At 35.7% G+C, this 18,156-nt stretch overlaps 1 protein-coding gene across 1 annotated transcript; it reads left to right on the top strand.

Moving 5' to 3' along the window:
- Positions 1 to 15,597: 15,597 nt before the first annotated feature.
- Positions 15,598 to 16,674, top strand: LOC126885470 (uncharacterized). The gene has a single exon (XM_050652043.1). The coding sequence runs from the start codon at positions 15,598 to 15,600 to the stop codon at positions 16,672 to 16,674; it is 1,077 nt and encodes a 358-aa protein (XP_050508000.1).
- The last annotated feature ends 1,482 nt before the right edge of the window (positions 16,675 to 18,156 follow it).

The raw sequence follows: 18,156 nt of genomic DNA, 5'->3' as shown, positions 1-18,156 counted from the left end.
AGTATATATGTGAAAAAGTTAAACCGATCTGAATTTTTTTTCTGTGTTTGAAGAGGGATGTCTATTAAGCTAGAATGACCATTTCATAAGGGAGCCATGAGACACACCCCATATTTTTTTGCTAATTTATTACGCAAATTAAAAATTTATTGCTTCATCCCCTTCAGAGAAACAGGTGGCCATTCCAGCTTAATATTAAGCTAGAATGGCCAACATTCATCTATCCGGAACGAAAGTAGATAGAGAGTTGCTTCCGGTGGCCTATTTTATTGCTAACTAGCTGACCCGGCAGACTTCGTACTGCCTCAATAGATAAAAACAAACTTTTGTATACAATAAACTTAAAATAAACAAATGGAATTCGTAATTAATAAGCAAAAAATGCTCGATGTGAATGAGGTTTTATTATTATTTTATTAATTACACATGATGTTTGAAATAATAAAGTTTAGTTAGAAGTAACAAAATAAAGTTTGTAGTGCAACAGTTACAATCTTAAATTTGTTTATCTTATAATGAATATAACAGGTTTATTATATCTACATTCAAAACAACCCTCTATTTATGATTGTGTTCGGGGAGATTCCAAGTCTATAGGTGTTGATTAAATAAAATTAAATTCAATTAAAATTAAATAAAAAATAAATGAAGTAAATTAAAATGAAATGAAATTGAATAAACGTAAATAAAAATAACTAAAACTGAATAAAATTAATTACAAATAAATAAATTAAAAAATAATAATAAAATTAAGTAAAAGAAAATATAGTCTAATAAAAATAAATAAAATTTAATAAAATAAAATAAACGAAAATAAATAAAATACTTAAATTAAATAAAATTAAATAAAATTAAACAAAATGAATTAAAATTAAATAAAATTTTATAATTTGCTGCTTGTTCTTTTCTTGTGCTCAGAATTTTTCTCCTGCTTACGGTTCCGTTTAGAGATATTTTTTGAAAATTTCGCAAGATTAAAAAATTCATATTTTGCCCAATTTGAGTCCCAAAGTTAAACTGTTCCACTTATGGTAGCTCCTAGCTTCTGAGCTACCTCAGATAAGTAAGGGGTGGTTACCCCCTACCATAAGGGTTGATGAAATAACTCGTATCACCGTAGATGCATTTATTTTGTAAGTTAGAGTACTAACGGTAAAGAGCTGGTGGTACGTTAGTTCTCAGTAGCTGTGATGTTTTCCCTTTGGGATCTCAAATATTAATGACTTACTCTTCGCAATGGAATTAGAAAATAATAATTAGTCTTCTCCTGTTTATTGTTTTGGTACATAATGAAAGTAAGATTGTTTTGGTTAAAAGCGCTGAGTCGACTAGGTTATAAAAATAATGAATACTATTGTTATTTCAAACCGACCTTGGTCAAACCTAAACTGTTACACCGATATGTGCTAATGTAGGTCGATCGTATTTACTATCAACAAACGTAGTTGTTTTGCTAAAGACATTTTAGTAGTGTAACAGTACCGATTCCCGCTCACTTCGTGGTGGAGGCGCAACATCGTGAGCCAGAATCGGCATACCGATTCTCGCTCACCGTGGGAAAATTCTGGGCCAGAATCGGCATACCGATTCTCGACCATCGTGATACCTATCCATCAGGGTCCTTGGCTCGTTGAATGTACAGGTTGCAACGACCAACAATGACCAGAGGGTCGTAAGAAGATTGTTGATTTTGAAAAGGCAAGAGGCAACATGTGAAGTACATGACAATGGCCAATCGGAAAGTATATAAAAATACTATATAATCATCATCATGACAATGGCCAACACTGAACATGTATAAAAATGTGAAATGCTATACAATTATCATATATAGGGTTGAAAATATAATATTTGTACAAAATTACGAAAAATCAAATATTTTGAATTATTTACAAAAATAGTTTAAATAACAAGTTGTTGTTTATCAACATTCCGGATGTGGATGGTTGATAAGAAAAGAGTGCAGACGATATTTTTGCAACAACAGGAAACCGCTAAAGATATGACAAACCACAATGCTAGAAGTCCGGATGTAGTCAGATGATAACATGTAACCACAGATATTAGTATTATAAACTGTTATCAGTTTCCGGTAACCACAATAACATATTTTTACAGGAAATGTGTTATCGTGGTTAACGGAAAAAATATGTTATTGTACGGAAAAAATATGTTATTGTGGTTAACGGAAACTATTTTGCAAAAACAAATCCTTGACATGTGATCACGCTCTGCCTGCGTGGGGGGTTTCGCCTATAAATATAGAACCAAACAAGCATACAACACAGTCGACATCTGAAAGTCTTACAGTAAGTCATAACATAAGTTCGCAACGCAGTGAAAATAGTGAAGCAAGGTAAGCTATTTGTGCTGTTTATTTTTTTAAATATGTATTTGTGAATGTATTGTGTACCTGTTTTCATTGTTAAATATTTTTATGTATTTATTATATCCTTTTTCATTGTTCAAAACATTTTCCCAGCCGGTATTTTTTATAAGCATTGTTTTCCTCTTTTCGTACTTTGATTTCACGTAGTATAGTGTTCCTCTCTTTTCATATTCTGATTTCATTCAGTATTTTATTAAAAAAAAAATGTTTACTTTTTCGACTTCATGTAGCGTCTAACATAATTCACAGCTTTTCTCTCTCCTCCGAATCGTTTAATGCATCTTTACATTTTCGTTTAAAAAAAAAATAGAGAAAAATAGAAAGTTTTCGTATTTTTGCAGATGGATCTAACCAAAATAAACAAATTCTCGCTTATTGCAGAGAGAAAGCCAGTCCAAAATTTGAGGGACCTACCTGTCGACACTCCATTTATAATTTACTCAGCGAAAATAGTAAAAAGCAAGTTTGGGGAGGTTGTATTGCTTGAACTAGAAGAAAGCGTGGTTTTCCTACCGGACAGAGTGACAGAAGACTATAAACCATTTGTGCAAGAATTTTCTAGCCAAAAATATTCCCTAGTCTACAAAGGCGCCATCAATATTGGAAAGCAACATCCTGCATCATCTTTTGAAGTTATTGAAAAGTAGAAGCAGTACACCATCCGGACAACAGTCTAGCTTTAGAGGTATGTACTCTTCCTTCTCTTGTGCTAAATATTTTTGCTAATTATTTTTCCAATTCCGTTTTTGTAATGTATTTCATACTATCTTGCAAAATGGTTTTATTTTTCCTATTCTCTTTTTGTCAATTATCTTCTCTCCATCTCAGACGGATCTTGTCAATTTATTTTTCCATTCTATTTTTTGACAATTATTATTTTTCATTTCAATTTTGTCATCTATTTTGTTCTCTTTTGCTAATTATTTTTGCGAAATATGTGTGCTATTAATTTTATTCTTACAATTCTGTTATGTTATATAGATTATTATTCAATTATCTTCTTCTATTCAATTTTTGTCAAGTATTTTATTCTGTGCTGGCAATTATTTCATGTTGAATGCATTTGACTAAAACAAATGTTATTGTAGGTACATCCGCTGTAAACTAACCCTCAGCAAAAACTTCAAGCTAGCAACAATCATCTGGAACAACATCATAGCATCTCTCTGAATCAACCTCAAGCTAGTAACAAAAATTGGTGAGTTTTCATTATTAAACTTTATTCAATAATTATGAGTGACATAGGTGATTTTAGTAGCGACATTGTACAAAATTTGGTTAAAGCGCGAGACATTCTGTTACAAAATTATACACCGCAAGAAGCAAACATCTGGCTAAAACATATTAAGAGGCATTTAACATTGTTTAATAAAGCTATTCGGTATGGAGACTTGGACGTACCAAAATTACGACAATTACAAACAAACGTTGGGCATTTAAAAACAGTCAAATTAGAAATTCAAAATTTTTCTCAACACGTGGGTGGGGGCCTTAATAAACATAACAAAGTTAAATGGGAGGAGGTAACTTCATCGTTTGCAAGTCGGGTTAGAACGGGAATAATTATTAATTTGGCTCATAAGGACGTAATACAATTTTTCGGTGATTGTTTTAAGCTTTTTAAAATTAGAATTAAAAATATTTTTAAAAAATTTAATGTAATAAAATGTAATACCGCATTTTGTGGAAAGTTTATAAGAAAAGCAAATCAGGGGGAAAATAGCGAATTTCAATATTTTAACACAAAAAATGAAATCATAGACGCAGGAACAGACTTAACTTTGTGGTTCCACTCGAACGTAATTGATAAAATTATGGCGAAACTATCAGAGTTTGAGGAAAAGGGTTCAGGGTGGGCTTTTGAAAAAATAATATCGTTGGAGGTTAATATTAACAAGTATGAAATCGGAAATGGGGCTTCATCCTTCATGAAGCTACCAGAACAAATCAGAAATAAAAACGCGTGTATCAATATAAAAAATAATGATGAGGCGTGCTTTTTTTGGAGTATAGTGTCAGCGCTGTATCCTGCAAAAGCGGATTCAGATCGGACTAGTTCATATCCACATTACACAACAGTCTTAAATGTTGATGGTGTGGAAACACCAATGACTATTGGAGGCATTTCAAAATTTGAGAAACAAAATGGTATCTCTGTAAACGTTTATGGGCTGGAAATGAATGTCGCTAAAGAAAAAACATTTTACGTAACAATACCGTTAAGGTTGTGTAAAATTAAATTAACTAGACATGTAAATTTGCTGATGGTACAAGATAAATATTTACCAAAATTAAACGATTATGAGGCGCCTATTGAGGATGATGAAATTGTAGATATCAAATACCATTATTGCATGATAAAGAATCTGTCTCGGCTTTTATCTAGTCAAGCAAGTAAATATGGACATAAAATATTTGCATGCGATAGATGTCTAAATTATTTTAGAAGTTTTGACAGACTAAATGATCATGCAAAATATTGTGAGAGAATCAACGACTGCAAAGTTTCATTTCCACCATATCAACATGTTGAATTTAAAAATCATGTGTATAAGCAGACAACGCCTTTTGTTTTCTATGCAGACTTTGAAGCAATGCTACAAAAAATTAAAAATGGACCGCTTAAAAGTAAAACAATTAAACATCAGGAGTAAAAAGCATTTAGCGCCGGGTATTATGTCAAATGTTCTTACGATGAATCATTATCTTTTTATCGAAGCTACGCAGGTACGGATTGTCTAGACTGGTTTGCGAAGGAAATGTCTGATTTGGCAATGTTTGTACATGGAAAGATAAAGCATATTGAGCCCATGAATATTAAACCAAACACTAATGGAGCAACTGATTGTCATATTTGTGAAAAGCCATTTTTAGAAGCGAAAAAAGGAAGTATCAGCCTTCTCCCAATAAACAAGGAAAGATATATTTCCTTTACTCTGAACGATACCGAATCCAAAGTTAAGTTGAGATTCGTTGATTCATTGAGATTTTTGAATTCCTCACTAGATAAACTGGCAACCACATTAAATACAGAAGATTTAAGGTACTTATGACTACGCGCCATAATAAAACGGAGTACACTTTGCATTACCGTAACCTCAAACAAGCTCTCAATGCGGGGCTGAAACTAACAAAAATTCATAAAGTTTTGAAATTCCAACAAAGCGCCTGGCTCAAACCATATATCGATCTTAATACAAAACTACGAACTGCAGCAACAACGGCATTTGAGAAAGACTTATACAAATTAGCTAACAATGCTATATTCGGTAAAACAATGGAGAACATACGCAAACACCGCATAGTAAAGCTTGTTTCTAAGTGGGAGGGGAGATATGGAGCCAAAAATTTAATTTCCAGCCATCGATTTCACAACAGAACAAATTTTGATGAAAATCTAATGGCAATCGAGCTAAATAAAACAAATCTAACATTCAACAAACCATTGTACATTGGAATGTCTATTCTAGACATATCTAAAGTCTGCATTAGGGTGGCCCTTAAAAATGAAATTTAACGATTGTTACTTCTCACCCCCTAAAATTGTTCCAATTATGGAGAAACTTAAAAATATAAATTTTTATTGAAATCTGAAAATATTTAAAGGTGGCCCCGGGCCCCTGAGACCCCATGCAATTGAAATTAGTCATGTACTACGAATTTCTGCCAATAATGTAAAAGATAATAATTAATCGCCTATCAGTTACAATTAAGCACAGGAAAAAAGAATATTAAAATTGGTGAAGGTTAAATGGACTTGGACAACAATGATGATGCTAGCGTTGGTGCGGCTGCGACTTCTGAAGGTGAAACCTTACCTAAAAGAGCACGAATCAAAATCATGACTTCTGAACTTTCGTCTTCCCTCGATAGAACCCAGGTATTATACAAGACAGCCACATTTATTATTAGTGATGTAGTATCCAGTCTTGGTCATGATGTAAGCTCGTTAGTCATCAATCGCAACTATATTCAGCGCGAGAGAGAGATAACTCGATTCAAGATTGCAACCAAATTAAAAAAAAAAGACTTTTTAATTTCTGGACCTGTTATTGTTCATTTGGACAGTAAGCTAATGGAGGACTTAACTTCCAAGAAACATGTGGATCGCCTTTCTGTTGTTGTGTCAAATGTCAATCGTGGATATGAACAGATGCTGGGTGTTCCAAAATTACACAATGGAACGGGAATTGCCCAGGAAAATTACATTTTTGAATGTTTGTAGTAATGGGGTATTGTTCATGAAATCGCAGCTCTATGTTTCGATACTACTGCATGCGACTCAGGGCCGAAGTCTGGAACACGTACCATTCTTCAGCATAACTCCAGAAAGGACTTACTTTTTTAGCCTGCCGCCACCACATTTCGGAACTTATAGTTGGATCTGTGTTTGATGAGGTAATGATTAGTAAATCATCTAGCCTCCAAATAAGTATTTTCGAAAGATTCAAGACAGCTGTTCAATTATAGACAAAAGTACTTTTGAACTTTCTTCCAACTGGTTCGTTTCTATTATCCTGGAGCCATGCAGAGGCGAGATGGAGGTCTAAAGTTATCTATGCTATAAAGATGTGGTTGCTTCACAGCCAATTAATCACAGCTTCGGAGCCGAAGGGAATTGTAAATCAGCGCTCTTCGCAGTCAGCGTATACTTGAGGGACTAGATACAAGCACCATTAGCTATTGAAGCGCCATTCAATGATTTCGACTTAGGAAACAGCTCCTTAACGAAAGAAGTGCCATCGTAACGAGCCAAAAACTTCAAAAACACTTATGATATCTATCTGAACATCTCTTTCCGATGAGTCTTTTTGATTCCAGGATACTTCCAGAATCCAAAAGATTAATGGTTGCAGCTATGGAGAATGAAGCTGCTGAACACCCTCTAAAACGTCCTACTGATATGAAATCTTGTGCATTTTTGGAGACCAAAGGTCCGGAGAAGTTTTTACTGTAAACTCCAAACAATTCTTCAACATGCTTGGACTTCCTGATGACTTTTTAAAAAGAGATCCGGTTTAATGGAAAGATGATGAAAGTTTCAAGGCAGCTTAAAATATGGTGAAGAATTTCGTGACGACAAATGATAGGACAGAAAGAGGAGTTGCACTAATTGAAGACCTTAACAAAAACTCACTAATAAGGGAGAACAGTTACAATACCTCTTGCAAGTAGTCGCGGAGCATCGAAAAATGTTTCCGGACTCTATAAAAATCGAAATCTTGAAAACAAAACAACATAAGAAGTAATAACTGTAGTGAATCTTTCTTATAGGTGTTAAAGATCATAGAAATTATTTATTTTTATTAATAAATTACTAAAATTATTTTATATATCCCATTATGTTATAATGGCAATATACTAACATGAATAACGAATATACGAAACTTGCAGACCCAGGGCCACCTCTAAATATTCACCGATTTTCATGAAATTTCGCACGTTTAAGTTCGATGTATAATGGAACACTTTTGGGGGGTGAGAGGGTGAAATTTCAAAATTTAAATTTTCTCACGTATGTTAAGGGCCACCCTAGTCTGCATGTATGATTTTCATTATAATTTCATGCTACCAACTATTGGAATTGAAAATTTACAGCTGATGTATGGGGATACAGATAGTTTTGTCTATGAAGTAACATGTGATGACGTTTACAGGGATATCATTCAAACAAATCTATCTAAATTCGACACATCGGACTATGCCGAGGGTAACCCCTATAACATGCCACAAGTCAATAAAAAAGTGCTTGGCTTAATGAAGGATGAAGCTAATGGGCGGATCATTACTCATTTTGTAGGACTTAGATCGAAAATGTACTCGTTTAAACTGCAATACACAAACGAGGAGCGGCAGACCGTGTGGCAAAAATACAAGAATACCATGGATGATGCTGCTATTGAAAAATTGTAAATAACTTGGGTGTTACGAAAAAATCTAAAGGGGTTAAGTATTCGGTAGTAAAAAATGCTATTTCGTTTGAGGATTACACAACATGTTTACCATTATGCAAGAAAAAATTGCATTAAGTCCTTATGATGATAAACGATGTTTACAAAAGACTCATATGACACTTTACCTTGGGGTCACTATGCCACTACAATGATTGAATAAACTGATAATAAATGGAAAACTTGCTTATTATCCGTATATAATTTTTGTATATTGTTCAATTATTATCAATTGTATACCTTATGTAATTCATAGTAATAAAACTGTGTACACATATATGTTTTGGTTTTATTTAATAAAAATAAAAGACAACATATTTAATAATACCATTTATTTTTTACATACAATCTGTTAAATCATTTACAAGCCTAATTTTATAATAAAATACATATTCTCTTAAAGCTAAACTTAACAAAGTATTTGGACAAATAGCGCAATATGCGTTAAAGGCTTCAACTGGTCCATACAAAGAGTCTTTGACACACAAATTTTTCTTAATGAAAGTTGAAATGTTTATATAGTATTCGCGAAATTGTAAACTCTTCAACACCATCACTTTATGGGACATCATGCTCTGGTCTGCTTCTAGAACTTGATTGACCTCTCCTTCCCATAAATAATATTCGACTCCAAATTTCTCAATGGCTACTAACTTTACATTCTCCATCACCAATTGTCGTAGTGTGTAGAAATCGCCGCACTTTAATTCGATTGGATCATACTCATCGGCAAAAGTAGGCAGGTCTGCTTGGAAAAAATCAACCTGTCTTTCTTTAAACCACTCAATTATGGTTGCCCACTCGTTTGTGTGTAAACTGATTTTGTTACAAGTACCATGACGACACAGCATGATGGATGGTGAAAAATCTCGAGCTGGAGATAATCCAATTTTGATGTTGAAAGAGCTCATTGGATAGGTAGATTCTAATAAATAATATGGCTCATTTGTGGCAGCTTCTTCAAATTTTGCCAATACTCGATCTAATTCAGCGTCAGGACTGGGTGGCTGACTGTCATCATCATCATATTCTACGCTAAATGATTGACTGTCGTAGCCGCTATCTTGAGAACACATGGTGTTGTAACTGAATACACTGCTGTCTTGAGAACTCATCGGGTCTGTTGGAACTACGTATGCCGGTTCGTTGTTGAGAGAATTTATACTGTTCCCTTCCCCCTCTCTTTGCGGTTAATTGTCATCCTCTTCCAAAAAATGTATTGCTACGCGGCGGATTAAAAGGTAGATCCTTAAACTACATCTGAACTATTGATCCAACTGTTGTGTTTGCTATCCAGTCCTAACCATTTAACATACATCTTGGTACCTTTTCGTCTAAGTACTTTTTCAACCAAGTAAATGTCGGGATTTTTCGTTTTATGCAATTCTTCTTCGTAAAACCCACCGCTAATCGGCGCACCTTGCATGTCTTCTAGCAAATACGTTATAGGGTTTGTTATCTTCACTTGTACAATTTTAAATAATTCTGTAATCCAATTGGGTGTGTAGGCCTTTTCAAAGAAATGTTTTGCCTTTAATACACGTACAATATCACCAACTTTAAATTTTCGTGGGCCGGCAATCTTTAAGTGACTATAACTTTTGTGTAAAATGGCTTTTTCGTTGGATGTGTTGACCTGAGATGGCTTGTATCCTGTTTTACTGTGCTTCGTATTGTTGTATTCCTCGGTGATTATCGGTAGGACATCCAGCCATTTGTATGATCTATGTAAACTGAAATATTTGTACAACTTTGCTTTCAACGTTCTAATAACTCTTTCACAAATGACAGCCTTTTTAATCGTGTAGGTGCTGTAATGATTAATTTCGTGTTTTTTCATTAAATTTTGAAAGCTTCTGTTGTAAAATTCGGTTCCCTGATCAGATTGTAGGTTTTTAGGCACTCGTTGAGTATGGGCGAGAATGTCCGAAAATTGCCGAGTAATTTCCTCACCTGTTTTAGTCTTTAGATGGCGTGTCCAAACAAACTTTGAAAAACAATCAATTACAACTAGTATTAGTTTGTAATTTTTATTTTGGTGTGCATAAGGACGCATTTCAGCCAAATCCATCTGCCACAAGTCATCGAGTCTTTTGATGATTGTTCGTCGACGAGGATAGTTCCTTCGTGCTGGTTTATGCAATTCGTTCACCACCTGTTCTTTAGACATTCTTATATACGACTTTCAATTGCTTTTAGACGAGTATCTATATTCATCGAATGAAGGTTGTCTACTACACCCTGTAATGCCGCGTTCATTTCTTTTATCGTCTACTCCATCCGGTCTACTTTCAACGAATTTTTTGCAACTTTATCTGCAGCCATGCTAACGTTTTTATCTATATCATCCGAATTGTTGATGATGTCTTGTTTAATTGTAGCAAGAGTACCATTAATTTCGTTTATTTTAATTTGCATCGAAGCGTCATGTGTCTGTAGAACGGGAATTGTAGTTTTATGAAGCTCTTTTCTTACTTCATTAAGACCGATGGTTAAATCCTGTATATCATTAGTTTTTTGCTGCAACAACTTATTTACATTATTCTCCGTATCCTTTTTTACTGTATTCAAATCATCTTTGATTATTTTTTGTAACTTTTGCTCGAGAAGTGGGATTGTGGTTTCATGAAGCTCTTTTCTTACTTCATTTGGTCCGATGGCTAAATCCTGTATATCATTAGTTTTTTGCTCCAATATCACACCATGTGTTTGAATTAATGGCAGGTGTACGTTACGCAACTCTATTATTTGTGTATCAACCTATTTTTGCGTTGCAGCATCACCATTTTCCGATGGATCCTTGACATTGCAAATTTTTACATGTTTGGCATTAATATTTCCGTCAGAAGTATGTGGAAATGTAACTCGCGTCACCTTTTGAGTGCTACCACCATCAACACCACGAGAATGATTACCGAATTTGTCGACGCTCATAATGGAAATGATGCTGTCATTCCCAGTTACTCTATTATATTAGCTTCTTTTAGTTCATTGATGATAGCCACGATTTCGTTGTCGTGAGATGTGTTGCCGGCGTCTTTCGAAGCCACCAAGAGTTTCAGCCGATCAACTAACTCATTGACGTCATCCCAATAAATATACTCTAAGGGTGCAGCGTTGTATGTTAAACGAGAGTCATACAAACCCGTTCCTGTGACCGTAAATGAAGATGCTGACCGAACTGTTTTTTGCGTTCTGTGTTCGAGTTCTTTTTGTGATCGAGTTGCATGCTTTTTCATTGTTGTATCAGGTGGTTTGAATAGAGGTTTAATAATAGCATAGTATTTTTCTCCGCTGGAACCTTTAAGACGTCCTAAAGTGTCCAGATGAATCTCTGTGTTAATCAACAGTGTTTTATACTTTTGTAAATCCTCATCATTATACTGTTATGGGTTTGGGTTGGCATAAAATAACAGGTGATATAGGCCTGGCGTACCACATAACCTACGTTCTTCAAAATCACGTTCTCGAATTATTACTATGTCTCCATTGTTTTTGTCAAAGTTTATTCGACGTTTTCCCAATATCCAGCCACTAATAGTATCGTAAAATGGACCATAGTTTCTATCGATTTTATCGTCTTTCATCAAATATTCTTTTATGTACTTGTGACTTATTGGAGGATAGCGGTCGATAAATTCTTCTGTGCCATCCATCGGAATCTCGTTAGAACCGGAGATTGGCTCTTGAATAATGTTTTCATCAGGTGTCGCTACATCGGGTGCATCAAGAAATACATCCTCCTCATCCTCCTCCTCCTTTTTCACCTCTTCTTTTTTAACTTGTCTAAACTTGTTATCGATAGCATGATGTAACGTTTTTGATGATTGAGCAATATCCTTGAGAGGCTTCGAGATTGGTTTAAAAAGTTTATTTAGTGACTCATCTCGTTCTGTCTTGCCTAATTTCAATGTCAAATATTTCTTGCGAATTGCTCTAGCTAACTCGGCGACTTTCTTCTTGCGCATGGCAATGGCAACCGTATCATCTGACATTTTGTTGACGACTAAACAATTAGCTTACAATTTTATATATTTATCAAATCCTTTGCGGTATCGGCCATTGTTGAGGGCAAAATCTTTCATAATTACCAGCGTGCCATACCTGTCACGCCAACATTCTGAACATATTTTTTTTAATTCATCAAATGACATGTCTGGTGATACGTGTTCATCAAATATATGTTTTAAACTTATCTCGTCTTGTTTGAATAATACAATCATGTTACAATTGTCTCTTATTAGCTGCTTCGGTATTTTTTAATGTGTTTGACATAAATAAGCGGCATCGATATCTTTATGTCTACACATGGAATAATACTCGCGAATCTTCTGCTGTCCATCACATCCAACATCGTCAAATAAAAACACAGAGTTTGGTTGAGCTTCGTTGGGATCAATAATTTCTTCATTGTCTTTGAATGGAAAATACCCAACACCTTTGACTTGTGCTATTACATCTTGCAGTAGTTGGTATTTCGGTTGAAAGAGGGATTTCGAATAAACATAGACATTTTTGAATTTGGCACCATTTGGATTAAATAAAAGTGCTAGCATGACGTTAGTTTTTCCGCATCCACTTGGACCACAAATAATGGCTCTGAATGAGTTTGGTAATAATTTTCCATGTTTACTGGTTGTCACTTTCTAAACAATGTCCAGATTATCAATTGGCAGCGTCTGCTCTTGTTGAACGACCTGCATCGTGTGACAAGTGTAGTAAATAAGTACGGTAATATATTCTTGATGTCACCACTTGCATGTCATCAGTCCAATGTTGGTTGTCAAAGGAGAAGGTCTCTTGAACACTCTAATTAATAAACTACCGTTTGGGCTTCATATTCCTGGTGGTTATCAGTATTGTGGACCTGGAACAAAACTAAAAAAACGCCTTGCACGCGGAGATCCAGGAATTAATCCATTAGACGCAGCTTGTAAACAACACGACAAGGCTGATAAAGAATTGGAAGATAGGGCTTGGGAGCGATTCAAGTCTAAGGACGCTAGCTTTGGTGAAAAAAGTGCTTGTTTACTTGTAACCGGTGGAATGAAAACAAAAAGAAAGTTGGGAATGGGACTACGTCGTGGAAGAAAGGGACGTTATTCTTTCAATCGAGATGTTGTCTCAAAAATCGCAAAGTCCATGAAAAGAGGAGCATCGTTACAAGATACTGCTTTGACGGCTGTACGAATAGCAAAATCGGTAATTAAAAGACTTGGCGGTCGCAAAGAAATTGATGTTCCACGAGTATTGCCACTAAAATCTGGAGGTTTCCTGCCCCTCATACCTCTATTTGCAGATCTTTCTGCTTTGGGAGCTTTAGCCGGCGGTGCAGCAGGGGTGGCGAAGACTGTTGTTGACGCAAAGAATGCCCAAAAGAAATTGGATGAAGACATACGTCATAACAAGGCTATGGAACACATCGGCTCAGGTCTGTACCTGCGTAAGAAACCCAGAGGCGGATTCGGCTTGTATTTGAAAAAAACTTCCAATAAAGCTACCCAATCGTCCGCTGTACGACTTGGATATTGCACATTATGCAAACATGCTTAAAATACCACATTTTCGAGGAGTTTTCATGAATGACACTCTGCCTAGAGACGGTCCTCGACAACGAGAATGTGCAATAGTTAACTTGGATGTGTCAACACATAACGGAACACATTGGGTAGCATATAGAAAGATAAACAACGACGTGGAATATTTCGATTCATTTGGTAATCTGAAGCCGACCAAAGAACTTGTGAAATATCTGGGTGCACGTGCCAGAATTTTCTACAATAGCATCAGTATCAGACGTTCAATTAAATCACTTGTGGACATTTATGCTTAAAGTTTTTATATAATGGAGCATATTAAAGGCATGGAACTGCTTATGGATCATATGTTTCACAAAAAACGTTTTGAAGAATTCAGTGAAGAAGAACTACAATTAATACCGCTAGATTATATTATACGAACTGTAGAACCTATAGAATTGTTATGTATATGGCATAAATTGCCGGGGGAATATCGAGGAGAATGGAACTTGCAGATACTACTTCCGTGCTTCGTACATTACAACAGGCCAGATTGGAGGACTCACTGGGATGGGCCAGCCGATTCTCAAGCATCTTGCCATTTATGTAAACTTGCTTTGGAACAAATAAAAAATATGCGAACATAAAATTGATTTTTATTCCGCTATATAACCTATTAATCCTTTGACTTCAATCAGTCGTCATGTCGCAGTTGTTGAGAGTAGTTAGTACCAATTATACATTTTCATTTCAACCTTCCACACCAATCGTGTTGGATCCGAACAAAGATTATGAAATAGCTCTTCGTGTCTTTCATTCCTACAACAGTATACCAAACATTGAAAATAACAAGTTTTATTACTACAATGACAAAAACCAATTGACAAAATTTGATTTTCCCGACGGATGTTATGAAATTGCTGATATTGAAGAATACATACAAAAGAAACTGGGTGCTGACAATGAGCTTAGACCGGAAATGATATTTAGCCTAAAACCTAACCACAACACGTTGCAGTGTCAGATATTTAGCAAATATAAGATTTCGTTTAAGCAACCAGATAGTCTTGGTACAGTATTGGGATTTTCTCCAGCAATACTCAATTCTGGAAAGACGTATTCTTCGGATCTACCTGTTAGGATTATTAAAGTATCTAGCATACGCTTTGATTGCAACTTTAGTACCGGAGCCTTCGACGTTAACAGACCTGGTCACACGATCTACGAATTTGTCATACAATCGAATCCTGGGTACGCAATTGACGAAACTCCTCACAATTTGATTTGTAGTATTTACCCGTTGTGCCACAGCGTGAACTTACCAATATCACAGTCTTGGCTCTCGATCAAGAAGGACGGCCTGTCAACTTTAGAGGAGAAGAGAGCACATTGGTGTTGGAACTTAGATCACGAGGGAAATGGGATTAGTAATAAGACCATCTACTGCTCAAAGAACATCATTAGTTGTGCAGCAGTCTAAGCGGCAACATCTCACGTTGGCAAACAAATTGTTTTTACAATCACTTGGTTTTAAACTAAAAAAATGACAACAATGTATGGAAAACGAGCACGTTCAGACAGCGTAGTAATGCCTCCAATATTCGATATTTATCGTAAACCAATATTTGATGAATCAATTCGAAAGGCTGAATACCGAACATAAGCACCATTCATTAAATCATTCAACTGCAATGATATTGTTGAATTTAGCATTAATCAAGTTGACTCGTTTTTTGCAATGAGCGAAACCCTGTTATGCATTAAAGGATCACTCGAAATAACTGGAAATGGTGATGTCAAACTAGCAAATAATGTGGGTGCTTTCCTTTTCGATTCGTGTACGTACAGCGAAAACGCAAGGGAGATGGAAACAGTGCGGGATCCTGGCATCGTAAGTACTGTACGTGCCATGACATGTTATACTCAAGAAGATTCTAATTATATGGTTATGGCTGGATGGAATTACCCTAAGGATCCAATTCTAAACGCTGCAGATCATTCATTCAGCATACAGATGTCTCTTAAGCATATTTTCAATATTTTTAATGATTATCCATTGATTACGTGTGGCCGTCAAACAATAAGACTAGTTCGAGCTCGAAATGACAACGATTGCATAGTTATTAAAGAAAAACAAAACGCTGACAAAACTCCAACTGTTACAACCGCTAAGATTAAAATTACCAACATTGAACTCAGAGTGAAGCACATATTTCCAAATGACGAAATTAAAATGGAACTCATGAAATCCATTCAACAAGATCAGCCTATAGTTATTCCATTTAGAAAGTGGGAATTGCACGAATTGCCTGCCATTACCAAAGGTGCTAGGCGTGAAGTTTGGGCTGTTAAAACTAGCACATCCGTTGAAAGACCACGTTATGTCATTGTTTTCTTTCAAACAGGCAAAGGTAACACAATCACATCTGATCCCACATTATTTGACAATGTCAGCATCCAAAGTATTAGATTATCGTTAAATGGAGAATACTGGCCAAACGAGAGAATGCAGTTGGATTTTAGCAAAACTGACTACAACGAGGCCTATTTCAACTATACAGAATTTTACCCAAGCTACATACATTCCCAACAAAAACGACCTCTACTCGATTTCTTAGCTTTTAAGAATCGTGCATTGTTCGTTATCTATTGTTCAAAACAAGAAGAAAGCATGAAAGCATCCACCGTTGACGTAAAACTCGATATTGAAGCGAATAACGGATTTCCCGACAACACCAAGGCCTATTGTATTATTATTCACGACTGTGTAATGGAGTACTTCCCTCTCACCGAAATTGTAAAAAGTCTAACTTAGACGCATAATGTGTCAGTAGTACACGAGCAGTCATCATGAGAGTAGCATTCGTAGATATTCAGGGATTCGATGTGGAGGGGTGGTTTGTTCCCAAAGAACTTACCATCGAAATAGGTTTTAAACGAAGCCATTACATCTTTTTACCTCCGAAACCATTCAATGCTCTAAGTAATGAGGATAAGAAGACTGCATCATACGTGGAGAAAAAACTGCTTGGTATTCGATATTCTGATGGAGCAGTAGAATTGTCCAAACTAAATGAAATACTTGAAACCAAGTTGTTGTATGCCGCTGATTACATATATGTCCGAGGAGAACAAAAACCTGAATTTTTAAGCAAGAAATGTCACATTTTTGGAGTTTTTCCCCTTATTATTGATGTTTGCAAGTTTGATGGTAGGCCTCTTGCTACTGGAAACGTTGGTCCTGCTACAAACCCCTGCCACGCTGTTGGACTATTTTCATGCACCGAAAGAAATGTGGATCGTCTACGACACTGGTTTTCTTCTACTGTAATACCGTTGTAATTTTTCTATGTATAAATAAATAATTTAGAGATTTTTTTTTGTTTTTATTTAAACACCTTATTTACTGATCAAATCTTATATTACATGAAGATTCAAATTTTCTCTTTACAATTTCAAAAATAATTTTTAAAATTAAGATAAATACAGATGCTAATATTACACAAGACATTGCAAAGACATTGTCTATTTCACTTTTCATATTCTCGCTGTTGGTGTTGTTGCTGGCCCCCATGGTGTAGGCTGAATACGTCTTAACGGATATGTAGCTTGTGGTAGTTTTCTAAAGGCGTAAAGACCTTGCTGCTGCTCTTCAGACCTCCACGGTTGCCCCTCAATAGGCAGACTTTAGAATTGCCTGTTAATTTGTTTTAAATCTTCATATGATTTAATGTCTTTATTTAACAGGTTGAGTTTACTTTGAAATTCCATTACCCTATGTATGTACTCGATGGGATTCATACGGAATGGGACGTTTCGATGCCGCCGGTTCATCGCCGGCCGTTTCGATGCCGCCGGTTCATCGCCAGTCCATTTCATCGCCGTCATATCTCGCATTTCCTAGAATTCCTAATTAATACTAAAAATAACTAATAATTGTAACTGTCGAAAATTCGGAAATATATCAGATAGCGATTAATTGACTGGCGATGAATCGGCCGGCATCGGCATCGAACTGGCGGCATCGAAACGGCGGCGATGAAACGTCCTAGACCCGATTCATACTAGTACTGATCATGTTCTGCGTGAAATGTCTCAATAAATTCCAACTTTGGAGCACACCTCCTGCGTCGAATGTCGTGTAAATGTTACATCATTCACGTTCAAATGTCACGTTAAAGAGGTACACTGTTAGGATGGTTTAAAGATAAATAGCCTATACCATTAGGGAATAGAGTGTAGCAGAGACCATTAGAGGCCATTAGAAGCCATCAGGTCACGTTATTCGCGTCACGCC

This window comes from Diabrotica virgifera, chromosome 5 (assembly GCF_917563875.1).
Source record: "Diabrotica virgifera virgifera chromosome 5, PGI_DIABVI_V3a".
Lineage (NCBI taxonomy): Eukaryota > Metazoa > Arthropoda > Insecta > Coleoptera > Chrysomelidae > Diabrotica > Diabrotica virgifera.
Note: the sequence above shows the minus strand (reverse complement) of the source record. Positions and strands in the feature narration are given on the sequence as shown.